Source organism: Sebastes umbrosus, chromosome 2 (assembly GCF_015220745.1).
Source record: "Sebastes umbrosus isolate fSebUmb1 chromosome 2, fSebUmb1.pri, whole genome shotgun sequence".
Taxonomy (NCBI): Eukaryota; Metazoa; Chordata; class Actinopteri; order Perciformes; family Sebastidae; genus Sebastes; species Sebastes umbrosus.
The window spans coordinates 8,667,533-8,685,774 of record NC_051270.1 but is presented as its reverse complement, the minus strand read 5'-3'; the positions used below and the strand labels follow the sequence as shown (position 1 = coordinate 8,685,774).

Sequence of the window (18,242 nt, the reverse complement as noted above, 5' to 3'; positions counted from 1 at the left end):
ACATATTGAATCTTGATGGGATGTCAGTTGGCGCCGGTATCAGAAAAAAAGGGGAGAAAAAATCAAATAACAGCAATAACATGCTTTATTGCAGCCTCTATCGGAGGAAAAAAGACTCTTGACACTTCATCCGCAACAGGAAAACACAGCAAGCTGCTTCTCTTGATCTCCTTGGCCTGGAGTCCTGCTTTCTCAGCATGCTGCCGACGTTATTACAGACGGAAAGACCTTGGGATGGAAATACATTCACTCATATGTGCTGTTCTTGCAGTGAAGTGCTGGAGGTGGTTGAGATGTACGGCAGAGTAGGTAAAATGGCCATAAAAATCTATTACCAAATCAAACCGCACTCTTAAGGATATGTTTCTTGTCTGGGCATCCCTCCAAAACAATACCTTCAAGTGCTCGACTACAATAAATTGAGGCAAAGCGCTGCAATGAATTTTCCCTTTGTTGACCTTTAAGTGCATTCGGAGAGCCACTTTCTGCTTTCTCACCGGCAGGAACATGTTCGGGAGAAATTGCACATTGTGTTTTAAAAACAAAGAGGTCATTGTAGAGGAGGCTTATCGTAAGACAATTTCTTTGTTAATCCTGTAATACTAAGAAAAGGAACTGACAGTCAGACACTCCATCATCTCTTCAACTAACTTCTCCTGTCAAGGTCAGGGCCGTTTTCTAACCAGCTTTTTTTTTTTTCCTGGGTAAGTTTGCTGAGTCTGCAACCTCCTTCTCCGTATCACACGGCTTCACGTTCATACAATTGCTCAAATCCACACTGGGAGCTGGCACGCACAACTTAATGTTGAGCACTGAAAACACTGAGAGCCACCACACAGAGGCAATGGTTCTAAATGCTTTAAGCTCTTTAGAAACAAAGCATCGAGTTCACTGGAGCATTAACTTTGCTTGACAGTAATTGCCGGTCCCTTGGCTGATACTTAGACAGGTTTTGAATGGGTACAAAGACAGGTAGAGGTTGGGGTACCCAGCCCCAGGTGAGAGAGCCCTCAGCCACCAAAACCGAACACATTTTTAAATCTAATTTTATCTACATTGTGTCTCAGGTTACAGATGCCAAAGCTCCCTACTAACACTTTTCATTCTTGATTTCCATAATAGTAAATGTCCATTTTGCTAACCTCTATCAGCAACAACTACTGTATAACATTGATACAACCTATACCAAGTTCATGGAAGCTTAGAGAAAACAATGATAGTTATTTTCTGAACCTTTGGTCTTGTTTTCCCTTATTGTCATTTAGAGGAATTTGACATTTTGGCTTAATCACTTTCTTGCTGGGAGTTAGATGAGAAGATCGATACCACTCTCATATGTGTTCATTAACTATGAAGCTACAATCAGGAGATGGTTGGCTTAGCCCATAGACTGTATATAAAGACGGACAACGCGTCTGCACTTCCTCCCACTGTATAGAAGTGAAGCCAAAATATCCTGAATACGGGAGCTGCAATCTTGAGATTGTGACGTCATTTGGAGCCAGAGTCCGCTCAGTAGTGATCGGCCGGTGGAGCGGCTGCAGCTTGTCAACGAGAGAGACTTACAGCTGCCAATCATGATGTCTCACCCCCTTTATATAGCATAAAATAACTAATTTAAACCAAACTTATCAGAAAAAAATAGCACTTGAACATACATCAGTGTGATAAGAACTACCTAAAATGACAGAAACCATCTTTGGGAAAAAATTGATTTGATGTGTACTTTGACTTTTTAGTTTGGCCCATGTCCCATCCGCTTACATGGTAGGGGCGGGCTTTATGACCTATACTGCAGCCAGCCACCAGGGGGCGATCCAGATGTTTTGGCTTCACTTTGTGGAGCTGTCATGTCGTCTATCTATATAAACAGTCTATGCCTTAGCCTATCTTACGTGCCAGACTCCAGTCATTATGTAACACTCGATAGTTTGTTCTATAGTGAGCAGTAAATTAAGATTTTGGATACTTACTAATTCTCATCATTTCGCATCATCTCTGACAGGAGTAGAGTTGCTCATACCGGAAGGAGTGCTAACCAGTTGCTATTGGTAACCAGATACACAGTGATGATGGTTGAACAGCAAAGTGGGCCATGACATTCACATGAAACTGATTTATGATGGCACAGCCCACTACAAGGCCTAGTGATGGGTCAAAACATCATTCAGCATGAATACTGGGCTTCCGTAGGAAGGACCACCCAACTTCTGGCAAATTTTACTGTGGACTGATAATTAACTACACAACTGTATTTTTGGAATCTATAAAATGGGACGCATTGCATTATGGGGTTGTTAGCAGAAAGTAATGTACATGGAAACTACGGACGTAATTGCATACTATGCACTACATACGCAACATACTTTTGTGTGAATAAACAATGGTATGTATTTTTGGACGCACTGAAGTGTAATTATCATGTCACTTCCTGAGAGCCTCCTTTCCAGTTGGAGACACGTAACCATGGTAATCCATACCAACCTCGTGATGAAACAATTTGTGAGAATCATAAAGTCTGAACTAATTTAAAAACTATATTGTGTCTATAGCAAAGTGGGATATTATTCTTTCACTTAAATTGAAGCGTTATGGGAGTGGTGGTCTTCTCATCTAACTCTCCACAAGAAAGTGAACAAATGTATTTCACCCAAAATGTTAAACGATTCCTTTCATGCTGTTTATAACACATAATACACAACCCAACAAAGAAAACATACCTTGACAGCCACCAGCATCTTGTCCTTGGTGGGGCAGAGGTTGTAACACTCTGCCAAGAAGACTTTACCAAAGGCTCCTTCACCCAACTCCCTCTTCAGGATGATGTCCCTCCGTTTTATATGCTGGACTACTAAACCAGAGAGAGAGGGGGATATAGAGAAAAATAGAGACAAGGGTTATTGTTAAAAACCCTTCCTAAGATATTGAACTTTAGTACATTTTTATGGGACAGAAAACCATGCAGAAAAATATGTTTAGTGGGGAAAAAAGATGCAAAGAGAGATATAGAGTGTACTGGCAGCTGTTTGTGCTGCACTGTGGGTGCAGCCACTTCATAGTATTTTAAATTCTAGTCAAGACCTCAAATTTTTTAAAGATACAGCACCAAATATGGCATGCTGAGTACAAAATGGTGCACAAGACATCTTACATTTTCAAACGTCTCGAATATTTCTCTTAAAATAAGTGTGATGCAGCTGCAGTGAAGCAGTTACTGAATATGTGATATTGTCAATTAGGGTTCAAGTGGTTTTAAATCACCAAAGCCCAAATAAACTGCGAGATGACACCGGACCTGCCGAGCTGCAAATCTCTTTGGTTTTACTGCTGGCATTGAAACAACACAGGGGGACATTTTCTAATGAGAACAGAATTGTAAAATGTCTACGTCTGAAACATCTCTGTGAGGAATATAAAACAACTAGCTCAGCATGGTGAAAAAAAACAGTCCCTCTGTCTCTCTCTATACTTCTTGTTCTATTCATTCCTAATAACTCAGTCTACAGGATCGTTTTAGAGTTACAGGACAGTTAACGTCTATTTATTTTGGATGTTGTGACCTTCAACTTGTTTTTATTGCTTAGCAATGTTTGCGATCACATAATTGCAGCTCATTCTTCTATTGATCAGCTTAACAAAATCTGGCAAGTTGACCAAACTCGTGAGAGAAGCAGGATAGGTGAGAAAGACAGAGATAGAGGAAGAAAGAGAACTAGTGAGACAGAGAGTATGGAGAACGGTAGGTATCAAGGGTAACATGTTACACCCTGATATCTGCCAGGCTCAGTATGAAAGGGTTGGGAAAGTGTAGGAGTTCTTGGCTCCTGAACAGAACCGCTCCTCATACCTCACTCTGAATAAAACATGACAGCTTGTAGGTTTACCATGAAAATTGCACTGCTTCTATAAAAGTGTACAGTAAAGTGTATATATATTTATACATAGTTTCCTGACAAGACATTTAGATAAAAGATCAGAGGCACTACGTGATTGATTAACACCACACTATACAATGTTGGACGTCTCTCTATGCTTTGAAGGGATAGTTTTAAAGTGGGGTTGTTTGAGGTATTCATCCATAGTCAGTGTATTACCTACAGGAGATGACAGTCGGCACGCCCCCAGTTTGGAGAAGCAGACAGGAGTTACCTCACAGAATCAACACAATGTAGTGCTGTGGACGGGGCCGGAAGCAAAACGTATTTTAGCCACATAAAAGAAAGGCTCACACACACAAATCTGATGTATGCTCTACGTGTTAAGTGTACGCATATTTAGAATATTTTTACCAGTTTACCTTGCGGTGACACAGCTATACAGTCTATGTTTCCCACAGGGAACTGAAGCTGTTATCTATGCTCTCGCCAAACCAACCAGACTCCAACAACAGTAATTTTACCTTGCAGAACACAAGAGTTGCTGGTCTACCGCTGCCTCAATCTGTTAGTTAGTTTGTGTTATTGTGTGACTTTGGTTAGTTCGGATTCACCAAAGTTAATCGCAAAAACAAACTAACTGCTCAAGACAGCCGTAGACCAGCAACCCCCGTGTTCTGTGACGTGAAAATTACAAGATTTTTCAATGGAGTCTGGTAGCTATGGCGAGAGCATAGATGGATACAACAGCTTCAGTTACCCGTCGGGAAGGGCTGTTTGTCTGGAAGGTAAAGTGATGAAAATATTCTAAATATAGCGTACACTGATATTGATTTTTATAGGTGGGTCTTTCTTTTAGGTGGTTAAAATATGTTTTGCTGTCTGCCCCGTCCACAGCAGTACATTGCTTTGCTTCCAAGTGTTAACTCCCGTCTGCTTCTCCAAGCTGGGGGCGTGCCGACTGTCATCTACTGTAGGTAATACACTGACTATGGATAAGTAGTTCATACAACCCCACTTTAAAACACTCAAACTATCCCTTTAAAAATGAATGAAATTAAATGAGCATGTTTAATGCTCAGCAACAGGAAAAAAAATCCCACAGGTGAAGGGCCAAAACAAAGTTATTAAATATTAAATCAAATCATAAATTAGAAATTAAATTAAATGTGGAATTAAATTACATTATAACAGTTGCAAGCAATCAGTGTTAACCATAATTACTTATACAGTACATAAAGGGGAATGTCACCAATTTAAAAAAGTCATTATGTTAATTTTTTATGCCCCAGGACAAATTATTCAGCGTTTGTGGGCCGCTCTTCTCACAAAACCATTAGGAGCCTAAGATCTCACCGCAAAGGTGTATCAGGATAGACAATGAATAAATGGGGCACCATGACATAATAACATGAATTATTAAAAGAAGAAACCAGAATTTAAATCTCATTTAAAAGTACCTAAATGGTCTGATTGTCTGATTCAACATCTCTAATTCAAGGCTCATATTTGCATCATTTATCGTTAGTGAAGAGTTGTGTACTGTATACTGGCATGAATTGACTTAACTGTCCTTGAACGATTCAAAATTGATTCCTTCAGCTGTAACAGCTGGCTCTTGAGTATAAGCTATGATGCTGCTGAGACATCATGCTTAATTTTCACCATATATCTCCAGGCTTCCTATACATTCTCTTGTTAGCCGAGTCACCGAGTCCTATGCGTCATTGGTAGACAAGTAAACTTCCAGCGTCTTTTATCCATCCTCCATCTGTGTGCTCTTTAAATCAAGTTGTATAGGTATTATAGAAAATATGTCACTGAGAACTCATGAGCACACAAGACTATATATACTGAGACAACACTGATGTCCCTGCAGCGAGAGCTCATGAGCTGTTGCATCTGTTGTCAACAGCAAACATAAGAGAGAAGCATCCTGAAACTCTGAGGCAGGTCAGTGTTTCTTCAGCTTCTCCCAGAACCTACAGTAATGCTATTAGATCTCTTTCTGCACATGAAGCGGTTAACTTTAGTCTACAATATCCAGCCCTGCCTCTCTTTGTTAGGCTACTGTTGCTCTGCCGGTCAGCGTCAAGCTTTCCGTTGAAAGTAGGATCGGCTAAGGATCCATTTAGAAGACAAATAAATATTGTTCTTCTATTGAAATAACTCTGTTTGACAGTTTAGCTTATAAACTTGGACAAGACAGAGGTTAGATTTATGCTTCATAGTTTATGTTTGAAAGTACAAACTAATCTTTTTACAAAAGAAAAGGCCATGTGTCGGGCGAAAGAAACGCTATGATAGGTAACGACTTTGGCAAGGGTCGCTGGAGTGTACCCTTTTACAAATCTAATAGCTGACAGAGCTGCTAACATTCGCCTACACTATGATATAGTAACATCCTGGAAGACTTCCAAACAGTGGGGGAAATACTACACAGTGGATGTGCTATTGGTCTTTTTCAGTAACCTGTAACCCCGTGCAATGTAGTATGAAATGCCGCTGGCCTATATACGGAGTATTCTCTCTATACAGCCTGACAAGCTGCACTGCCTGGTTATGTTTGCTAAGCAATGATTGGACCACCGCTGTTCAGCAGGGGAAGGGATTTGAATCAATTTAATAAGTACACACTGTATCTAAGATGTGATTGGTTACCGCACCGCAATTTTCCAGTTCATTTACATTTGAACCCTTTCACCACCTGTGATCCCGTTATGCAACTTGTATATAGGATTTGCTGTGAGAGGTAATAAATGGGAGGCAGCAGCTCCATTTATTTCTTGTTGCCGTGGCGTTACCCAAAAGGGGTTCAACCAAATGGTGTAATCTTTGAAATGTCTCCTCATTCACACAGAGACACACATTACTAGTGCAGTCTGACCATTCCACTGGGTTTTTTCTTTCTTGTTTGTAATTTCTCCAGAATCACCAGACCATCTGGTCGCGAACATGCCGAGAAGGCGATTCATAAAAAATGTCACCTGCTCCTCTGGTGCTCCCGTCAGACGGTGTCTTAACCACCGTTTCTGAAATTAGTGTTAAATATGAAGACATGTCCCAGTTTTAAAGTAGATCAAAACACAAGTGTCTGCAGAAACTGGCAGTCAGTTTGCCGGGTGAGAACCCCACCAGGGACACTCGCACATCACTGCTGTCAAAGCTTCATCCTCTAAAAATCTGCTTTCCAAGAGCTGAAAAAAGAAAAACACCCTTAAGTCGATACACATTTTAATTCAAAATGTGTTTTGACTGGATTTCAAGGGGCCGAATGTCTCTGACACTTTCTCAGCTGATAAAGGAACAGATTGTTTTTCTTGTCTTAAGAGTTTCCAGACTTACAGTAACATCTATCCCCCACTGAATCCTATCTCCACTTCTCCACTATTGTTTAAGAAATATGAATAATCTTTTACTTTAATTCTCCTCCATCAGTCATGATCAGTCAAGGATAAGTGTTGGCCTTATTATCGCTTGCCTGTCATGCCGATGATCCAGGTATTGAAGCTTATTCTATTGTTGCACCCACCATTAAGCTTCTCTGCATGAGCTAGTTGGTGAAATGCCAAAAATGTAAAACAAAGTGAAGGTTTTCATATATCAGTATGGTGGAGGCTCAGAAACTGTTTTAACCACACAATGCCAGAGTATAATATCATTCCTTTTCTTACTTTTCCTCAGAAGTTAGGATGCGATTGTTATCTTGAATTTACTTTGTGTATATTCTCCTTTGCAGTGAGGTGAGGTGATATTTCATAGACGGATTCCTTATCTCACATGTGCAAATTGGCAATTTGCATCTGTTTTAATCATATCTTATCAGTTTCATCACAATATCTACTTCTATCTTTGTCATTATGTAAATTAACTAAACTGAAGCACACTCAATGTTGAACTAACTTTACTATTTTAACAATTCACTGTTTTTTTCTGACATGTTTGCCACTAATCACATGGAGGAAGCCGCCTTCACTGGATGCTAGATGAACTATTTCTGCACTTCTTCTCCAGGTTTGTAAAAATCTCTTTTTGCTCTCTAATCTCTAAGGGATTAGACGTCACTGTGATCTGGTATATGACACGTCATATTTCAGTCAAAGATAAAAATGTGTCTTACTGTAGGTGTGTCAAAATGTGTCAAGAATTAAATGTATGTAGCCGAGTAGAATAACTGATGAGAACTCGACTTATAACTTGGCCCGCTGTGTGGACTCTTCATCAGGTGTCACTTTGCCTTCTGTAAAATGAACATTTCGCGACTTTGTCACCTGATTTGGAAACTTTTCAATCCCATTTAGGGACTTTATTTTAAAAAGTAGACTCTAGTGTAAACAGGCTGATACACTGGACCACACTGACATAAATTGCCTACAACAATATAAGACCACACGGGGATATATTGTTTACTGTAAGACCGATGTTGAAATAAAAATGAACCCATCCATCAGTACATGGCGATTGCATCTAGAGGTTTACATAGAGACGTAAACAAGCTACTGTCACTGCGGTGGCATCTCACTTTTAAACTTGCACCACTGTTATTTATGATATTTTACTCTTTAGCTGTTTTTGCTTAGAAATATGACGGCGATGTTCTGTACAACCTGGCACACTTTGAAAAATATAGTCATTGAAATGCTTTTGAAATATAGGTTGGAATTTAAAACACTGTAGCTAGTCCAGTTTAAATATACGGCTACGTCTTTTCACCTGCAAATCACCAAACCACACTTTGTGCTGCTGTCAGATAAGGACAAATCCCAAATCCTCTGAAATTCACTTTAATTCATCTCCCACACTCACTCTGGGTGCTAGCCAAAATTTCACTTTCATTTTGATGTGTTTTCGGACTAAACAAATGATAAATTATGTATTTTATCTTCTTTTTATCTTCTTAGAATCCATATTATAATACTAGAATTTATAGATTTCAAGTTTGTTGATTTATAATAATGAATTTGCAAGTAATGCTGTAGCTTGTTTGCTGCACAGAACTATCAAATCCAGACAGGAGAGATCGGACGAAAACAGAATTTTTTTTCTCTCAAAGCTTTTGTAACCATTTATAAACTGAGACTGAAAAATATTTATATTTGCATTGGTTAATTTCATCTGTCAGAGGGGGGTGCTTGCCGACTGTGATCAACAAAACGTCTCTTCTTTCACCGTCAGTGAATACATTCAGTTCAGCTCTGCCACTGCAGTAATGGCGATGCAATTTATTTAATATCAGTAATCACACAGTTTAGCAAGTAATTTCTAGCATTATGCTTTTATAACATTGTCGGACCATAAACTGTATATCAGAAGTGGACGTAGTCACCGTGACGTCACCCATTGGTTTGTGGACTGCCGTTTCGAAGTTTCGAGTTCAGCATTTTGGCTGTTGCCATCGTGGTTTTTGGCTGTCGCCATCTTATTTTTTTGCAACCAGAAGTGACACGAGAGGTTGAAGCTAAGTACAACCGAATGCTTCATAAGATATTTTAGGCGTAAAAGGTTACAATTAACTTTGACGAACTAAAAACACACTCTGAAAGAGTTAAAGTTCTGAGATGAAAACACAGACAACTCCCAGACTGGACAACGCTGTGGTTGAGACCTATCAAGAACAAGGTAGCCACGCCCTAAAGCATCCCCTGCTTTATGGTCTGTTTGACTCTAAATGGGACCATAATTTACTAAATAAACATCATGCTGTATTGATGAAGACTTGAAGCTAGAGATTGAGACCATAAACTCATGCAAGTTTAAAGCACTTCAGCATTAGCTTCACTTCTCAGACCCGGAGGTTGCCCACTGTGTTCGACTCACAATGGATAGTTCAAAACCAAAAGGATCAAAGCACAACCAGAGATATCGCTTCTTTTATTCCAGGCATTCTTCTTTGTTGTCAAAACCTGGCGAGTACTTTACCAACAATGCAACCCGACCGCCGACAGTTTGATATGGTATGCTAGTAGCGGCTAATGTAGCTTTCAGCCTCGAGTGGAGAGGAGCAGTGAGCTACAGAGGTCTGGTAAACACATCTATGTACTTCAGTTTTTCTTTCATTTTCAAACGTGTAGTCTTCAGGCCCAACAGACACTGACTCAAGTGACATCACTTGAGGCAATGTATTGGATTTCCAGCTCTCTCTGGAGTCACAAAAGGCTTTATACAACTTATATCAAACATTTAGTGGAACTCCCTAAGACTAGTAAAAAGCAGTTGATGTGTAAACTCAGTGGAGATTTCCTTTAATATAAGATTACATTTTCTTAATCCTGAGTGACTGATGCAGTTATTTCTTTCCTCCCCTCTTGCAGCCGAAACAAACTTGTTTAACATATTGTGACTATAATAATAATACTACTACTTAAATGTAAACAGTATATTATAATTATAGCTGGGTGGTTAGGTGAAAAGAGTCACCGTTATTGTCTGGTAATTGACTGTAAATAATGTCTACACAACGACAGCAAATTAATGAAAGAAAATGTGGAGTTCTCACCACTGTGTCCACTTCTTATTCAGCAACATCGAAAACCTGTTTAACTCTCCATTTGTACCAGTTGCCCTCTCTGCCTTATTTCCTGTATGTAAATATTCCATCTAGGTTTGTTTTCTCCAGCTGCTAAATAGCCAGTGACCGCCTCGTTCCTCCCCACTGATGGGAATGAAGCAGCTATTATGGAGCGTGCCTATTGACTGTGGCGAGGACGAGTTACTTTAACCTTCAGTTTCCTCTGCAGGCGGACTTGGGCTGCATCCTGCAGCCTATTTACCCAGAGTGGCACGCTGAAAAGCCCTGAGATTAAATCTCTATCCCGCAGCTCAGCATCATTCATTTGTCCTGGCTCACCTGAGGCCTCGGCGGCCAGCAAACATTCTCCCTGGAGGCCGAGAGACAACGCAGAACTGAATTTCACTCAGCTGGTCAGGTCAGGCTGCTGGGGGAGCACAGATGTTTGGAGGGCTTTGTTCTGTACCTGTGTCTATGTGTGTGTGTGTGTGTGTGTGTGTGTGTGCATTCGACCACAACTACCTGCCAACTTCCCCCAGTCTCAGTGTGTGTCTGTTTGTGTGTGCGTTTGAAGATGTGTTTTTTCTCCATCTACCTGCCAACTCTGTGCATTCATGTGTGTGTGTTCTGCCTCGCAGGTGTGTGCGCGAGTATTTTTCTGCCTGACAGCTTCCCTGAGTGTGTGTGGTGGGGTTCGATCGATGCGTACCTCCTGGTCATTGACAACACGTCTTTTTGCAGGGTGGATGCTTCAACATTGAAATGCGGTGGCTCAATCAAAAATGCGGTGGACATCCTCCCAAAGTCTCATTTCCTGCATCGGCTCTACATTTAGTTACCTCGTACACAAGGTTAATTGTTCACAAAGAACAGAACAAGACACCGCCACAATAGGTCAGCTCTCATAAAACATTACCACTTCAAATTAAAACTCGCTCACTGGTTATCAATCATACGTTTTCTGATTAAAGGAAATAAAAAGGGGGAAAGTAATTTCCCTGATATCACTGTGATGTGCTCATAGTTTAGCTTGCCTACACAATAAGCACCACAGGGAGCTAATAGGTGAGAGGTAGTCATCCAGCAGTTAATAGCATACAAAAAGCTCTCCGCCATTAAATTCCACTGTAGCACAGGGGCTCTGTGTCTGTTGGCATCGTTGTGCGGCTGTGACATGAACAACCAGCACTTACTGTTGACTCTCAGTGGGTATCTCCTGCTAACCTGCTGCGGCTGGCTGACTGCCGGCCTGCATTTCTCTCGCTGCTGCCTGGCCTTGTTGAACACCGTGGCTTGTGTGTGAATAACCACCTATGCCTGGCTGAGCTATAACAACAACAAACAAGCATCACACATAAAATCATCCTGATTATATTTATTCACAATCAAAGACAAAGCCAAGCCTGTGGAATAAGCGAGCAGCTAGAAGCAAAATGGGCCACGTTTAGTATCATTTCAGAGACATACACAAGACTGAGTCTAACGATAGAGTCCCAAAGTGGTCAATATTAAAAGAATAAATGAGACATTATGAAACAAATAATCATATAATTTAACTGTGCAATTTAAAGTTAGGGTTGGCAATCTTGAGAAACTAGCCAGAGCACACTAGATTAAAAAAAATAACGCAACCGACAAACTGAGCCCAGTGTTGCCAACTCTTTTCCAATGAAAGTAGACAGCAGCACGAACTGTTCAAATGTCCCTAAATCTAGCAAGAAAGTCGCAAAGTCAGCAATATAACAGTCCCTTCAGGCTTCCCTCCAAAGCCACTCCCCCAAATCAGATCCGACTTTTTCAGTCCCGATACCGAGTACTGATCCAATACCAGTGTTTAACTAATAAACTGCATGCCTTACTGTGTGGAAGTGACTGGATCAGACTTGACGTAAACAGTGCTTTCCTAACTCTGTAAAGCAAAATGTAACAAATAAATACATGGATGAAATTTTACTGAATTGTATTAAAATAATAAAACCGTATATCAGCAACTTGGTAAAAAAATCTTCAAAATGAACAGGAATCACAATTCAATTGTAAACCTTTTTAAAGCAGCAACAAATTGGTCAAAACTTCAAAATTCCGGTATTTAATGTATATTGTATATAAACAGAGTTGAATTGAATAGATCGGCTCCATTGTCACCGATACCTGATCCAGCTATTTGGGTCAGTATCGGCCCGATATTCGATCCGGTATCGTTATCGGTGATTCCCTACCCAAAATGATCATTATGAACATAAACAACGAACAGCCCAAGCTAACCGGTTGATTCAGAATCACTTGTCGCCCTAGGCAACTAACTGGCTAAATGTAATAGCAGTTGTGGAGCATTGTCTTGAAAATTAACATTATGAAATAAAAATGTCTATTTTGATATAAAAATGAGCTCCAAACAAACTCTGTTAATATGAAAATAATAATAATAAAATGACATTTCAAAATAATGATCTGACCTTTTAAGGTATCGGTTTATTTAAATATTTTTACACAATTTAATCAAATGGTTATTTATGTCGTCTTATTTATCAAACCAATATTAAACACCTTAGAGGCTCCATACCACAACACTTATATAGAGAGATAAAATTGTATATTGATTTCCTTTTGACAATAGCTTCTCCCTAAGCACAACCTCGCTGTTATTGCTGGATTAAAGTTTAAGCATTAAGTACACTTAAGCACTAAGTACTTCAGACTTGCTGCTCAGGGGAGCTTCTTTAAAAGTGACTACCGACACAAAATAGCTATATTTGATATCTAAGAGGAGCTGCTTGTCCCCACAGATACAGCATGTTTTTATAAAAGCAGAAGAGTGCATTTCTGTGCGTTTTCTTTGATTCTGCTGCTAAAAACAGTATGCTGGGTTACCAGTGATGAGAATAAGCTATTCATTATAGTGCCGACCCGTCAACACTCATGAGAATGTGTTACTTTTACATCCAACTTTAATTGGCAGCTCTTTGGTCCAACGTTATTGCTAATACAGAATGTGTTTTTGCACACGCCCCACGATCTCATAATACATGTCCCATATTTGTAATAAAATGACATGTTTGTCTTAGCTTACAGTGGCAGTAGGAGCCAAGAAATGTGGAGAAATGGTTTGGTATTTTAATTGACTCAAGCTTCTTTTTAGCACACTGGCACCACTCTAGTTTGCAAAAGTAATTAAACGTGTTTGCAGAAGCAAACATTTTTAATTCACTCTTTAATTTATTTAATTTTCAATGCTTACTGCTTAGTTTGTGTAGTTGTACTGTATATAGACTGAAAGGCGGTTGCATTCGCACTTTTTACTGTGTCTGGAGGTTCGTCTGATGGGATCTTCAGTGAATTTTAATGTGGTTTCGCTCCATCCGGACACGGTATTCATAGCATTGCACCTGGCACCAACAAGCATCTTTTCAGAGCTCTTTCTACCCAGAAGTTTCTACTTTGCTCTGTTCTGACTGAGCTGACAGAAACTCATCTTGGACTTCTTGAGTAACAAATTAAAGTAGGTTGTTTGAATTCACAACTGGTTAGCCTGTGGGGCTGCTCTGTTTCAAACTGTAATTCATGGAATCATAGCCTTGCAGCATGATAACTGCCTTTCAATCAATCTGCTCTACATTCCCATTCATTTGCTGAGCTTTCATGCTGCCAAATTAGTCACTCCTTGTCTCTGCTGGAAACATTTTAATCTTCAAAAACATCACCTTGAGCATAATTATGTCTCTGTTACACCAAACGCAGAGGGGACCGAGTGGGGGCCGGTCCGAGCCGTGGCCACGCGTGACATCCCTAATAACATGGATATAATGAAAGGCTACGCGCTATACTCCAACATCAAAAGCTATTGTCTAATTTTGGCCAGCGGGATGTGACAAATCCGTAATTAAAATAGCAAGCTGAGTGATAAAACAAAGCCACTTGCTGGGAGACAGCGGATCCGGCTAGATACGGATCTGTCATTAGGCTAAAGAATTGTCCTTTGCCTTTTCTGCCTTTATCTCCCTAATGCGGCTGTATTTCCCCAGGATTGGTCTTTTTCAGCCCGGCGGGGAGGGCGGGGGGGGGGAAGAGCTGATCTCAACGAATATCCTAATCAGTCACGGCTCGCCTGTTTACCGCAACCAAAATCGAGGCCACCGGTTCATCCGGAAGATGAACCAATTGAATGACGGCACTTCATGTTTTTTAAATTGGCATCAGAATGACAACGGTGCTAACGCTTTTTCTCGTAATGCTCCCGATCTCTAGAGCTTGCATGTGCGCAGGTTGCCGGTTCAACTAGAGGGCAAGTACAATTGAATAATATTTGTTATTTTTTCCATGTTTTTTTTTCCCCCTACAATGTGGGAATGACAGCAGTGCTTATGCTGTTTTCATGTGCCAAAGCCTGACAGCCATGATACTTTGCCAGCATTGACTTAAAGATCAAACACTCATGAATAATACATCTGGTAAGGCACACTGGAATCACTGGTGTGAGCTCTGCAGCGGACGGTTTCCCATCACATGCAGCTGTTTTAACAGAAGCCAGCATGGCAGATAGCAGCAACAGACTGTTCATCCTCTTCCTCCTCCTTCTCTTCCTCCTCCTCACTGTTATTGTTGGAGCTGGTTTCAAAATGATCAGAGCCCCGACAGCTAGGGACACAATAAATCACGCGGTAGACTGGTGGTGGAAGCGGACTGGGACTGACCATCACATTAGTGAACTCCTGATGGACATAGGTAAGGAGAAGTGTGACTGTGTTTAAATGTATGTGTGCTAGTGTGACTGCTGCCGGACTGAGCTAGGGAGAGGTGTGTGTGTGTGTGTGTGTGTGTGTGTGTGTGTGTGTGTGTGTGTGTGTGCGTGCACGCACATGTGTGTGACTCACTGGCAGCAAGCTATTCTCCTGGATAAGAGGCTTTCAAGTAAATGAATGAATACATTATGGATCGGTGGCCGAGCATCAATAAAGCCGTCGTACTGTGTGAGCTGAGTGAAGCTGCAGGACAGTCAATGGGGCACAATGGGGACCCAAGGGGCACCCGAGGGACCCCTGACTGAAGACACTTATCAAACCATACAGGATGTAAAGGAATGTGAGGTGAGAAATTCATCCTATCTACAAGCCACACTAACGATACGCCTACATCCACATGCATGCACAGATGCTTTTTCCCTGTCGTACACCTACACACATACTGTAGATATACACATGGATACATATAGACATTTCCTTTCTCCGCCTGTGTGTGTGTGTGTGTGTGTCCTGAGGGTAAAGAGTACATTCATATTCAGCGAATGATCGGCGGAGGCAGAAGCCGTTCGGAGCCATTTTGGTTTTTTTTACCAGCCGCTGGCAGAAAGCCGTGGCCATTATGACCTTGTGATAGATTCAGGATTCATTTCCTTTTTTTTTATGCACGCACATGGAATTAAATCTAAAAAAAAAAAAAAAAAAAAAGACAAAGGATGCAATGCAGCACCCTGAAAAGGAGAACATTGTGTAAAGCCCACGTTAAAGCTGCCATCGTGCACACAGCCGCGGTCTGACTTTCTATTCCAGGCGCACGGTAATCCGGGAGAAAGTTTCATTTGTGCCCACTGTCATTTATTCATTAGCTCGCAATCAGATCTCCTGTGCGAGGCATGAGACGTTATAAATCAGTCACCGGCTGCCCATTAACAATTCATGCAATTCATAAAACATAAGCCCCGTCATTTATTTATCACCTCTAAATGTGATTTCCTTCCTTCTCATTGGCTCCGACTCAGGAGTCAACTTCTGTTAGCCTGACCAACGGCCATTTTGAGAGCGAGCCAAGATATAAACAATGCAGATCCGAGCTAAAAGGGTTCAGGACGGTCTGATCTCGCATGCTGAGGAGAGCCTTTTCCTCGACAAAATCCGGTTGGTGTGACTGGCATCGTGAGGAAGGGAAGCAGCAGGCGCCAGGCTGCGGCTGGCTGCTGGCACAGTTGTTTTCTGCTGATTCTCTTGAGCAGTTGATGTAATTGTGAGTAATTAGGCCTTAAAGTGGTCTTGTCTTTCCCAAACCTGGAACATGAGTCCCGAGGGAGAGGGAGTGAGGTGGAGGGGGCTGTTTGAACACCAGTAGTTGGTATACAGAAGGCTGCTGTTGTCTAAACAGATCCTATATGAAGAGCCTGGAACCGAGCCAGCAGATGCTAACACCATATGATCACACCGACTCTGGAGATGACACTAAATCATACTATTGCCCCGAGGGCCCTGGCACTTCTCATTGTAAAGATAAACAGCAAATTACAATGTAGATGCAACAGTTGGAATGAACTAAACGCTGCACTTTACAGTGGATAACAATCGGTGGGAGCTTCTCAAGTGCCTTACAGTTTAGCTTCATGCTTGAACAACAGTAGTTCAAGGGTCCCCTTTGTATCTCCCTAAAATCAAATAATGTGTGGTAATGGTTAACAGTGGTAATAAGGGACACACCAGCGTGACAAAGGAGTGCTAACGAGGAGAAACTCTGCAGGGACTTACAAGTGGTCGGCTTGTTGCAGTTGTGTCCATGCCTGAAGTACTGAGGATTCTCCACCACGGGGATACGAGTCATCCCTATGACAACCGCATCAGGACCCGCATCCAGAGTGCAGGGGGTTATAATCCCATGGTTGACATGATGAAGAGGGCTGGCAGAGTCTTCCTCACCACTGATCACAGCTACTGGACCTGGAAGGAGAACATGAGAAGGATGATTATTTAACAGATGAGCTCAAGTGACTGACTTTTATGTAATACTGTTGGTCTATGTCATTGATACATGTGACATCATACTTGATGACTGAAATATAAATGCAACTTCCTGAAGTATCATACATGGAAGTCAAACAGTAAGTCCTCCCCCACTTGAAAATACATAATGTGCTTTCTGTTACTTCACTGTGATGTTTGAGCTTCACTTTGTAGAACAATGTATGTGCAGAGTTTGACAATAGAAGGCTGTTTTCACATTTATCTGCTGGAGGGGGGAGTTTCTCTGTGCGTACAAGCATCATTTTTGGGACATCACAGGTTTATGCAACTTACACATGTGTGATGTGGAAAATAGGTTGTGGACTTTTCAGTGAGGTAAGAGACATAATGTTTGCAGCAGTTAAACATTTAACATGGTAAAAATATTTGTTTATTCTAGGGCTGTCAATCAATTAAAATATTTAATCGTGATTAATCACATGACCGTTCATAATTAAACAAAAACTGTACCTTAAAGGGAGATTTGTCAAGTATGTAATACTCTTATCAACATGGGAGTGGGCAAATATGATGCTTTATGCAAATGTATGTATATATTTATTATTGAAAATCAATTAACAACACAAAACAATGACATATATTGTCTAGAAACCGCTCAAATCATAACATGGCAAACTCAAGCCCAACAGGCAACAACAGCTGTCAGTGTGTCAGTGTGCTGACTTGACTATGACTTGCCCCAAACTGCATGTGATTATCATAAAGTGGGCATGTCTGTAAAGGGGAGACTCGTGGGTACCCATAGAACCCATTTTCATTCACATATCTTGAGGTCAGAGGTCAAGGGACCCCTTTGAAAATGGCCATGTTATTTTTCTCTCCAAAATTTAGCATAAGTTTGGAGCGTGATTTAGCCTCCTCCTCGACAAACTAGTACAACATGGTGGATTCATTAGGTTTACTAGTTTCATATGATACCAGTATCTTCACTCTAACTTTAAACCTAAAAATTGTAAGTTGTGTTAATGCGTTAAAGAAATCAGTGGCCTTAAAATTATTTTGCGTTAACGCGTTATTATCGCATTAACTTTGACAGCCTTAGTATATTCATAGATTCTGGATATTTCAATGAAGGAGATG

General features: G+C 40.9%; 1 protein-coding gene across 9 annotated transcripts in view; it reads right to left on the bottom strand.

Annotated features, from left to right (window-relative positions):
- Nucleotides 1-18,242, bottom strand: part of ntrk3b (neurotrophic tyrosine kinase, receptor, type 3b) — a 291,028-nt gene that overhangs the window by 30,028 nt on the left and 242,758 nt on the right. For 7 of the 9 annotated variants that reach the window (XM_037795134.1, XM_037795110.1, XM_037795152.1 and 4 more), the window contains 2 exons: nucleotides 16,890-17,078; nucleotides 2,721-2,851 (listed from right to left, as the gene is read on the bottom strand). In XM_037795134.1, the coding sequence (XP_037651062.1) occupies nucleotides 2,721-2,851; nucleotides 16,890-17,078 (320 nt within the window). Of the gene's footprint in view, nucleotides 1-78; nucleotides 229-2,720; nucleotides 2,852-16,889; nucleotides 17,079-18,242 lie in introns of those variants that run through there. The other 2 variants (XM_037795178.1, XM_037795125.1) reach the window with 2 other exon arrangements.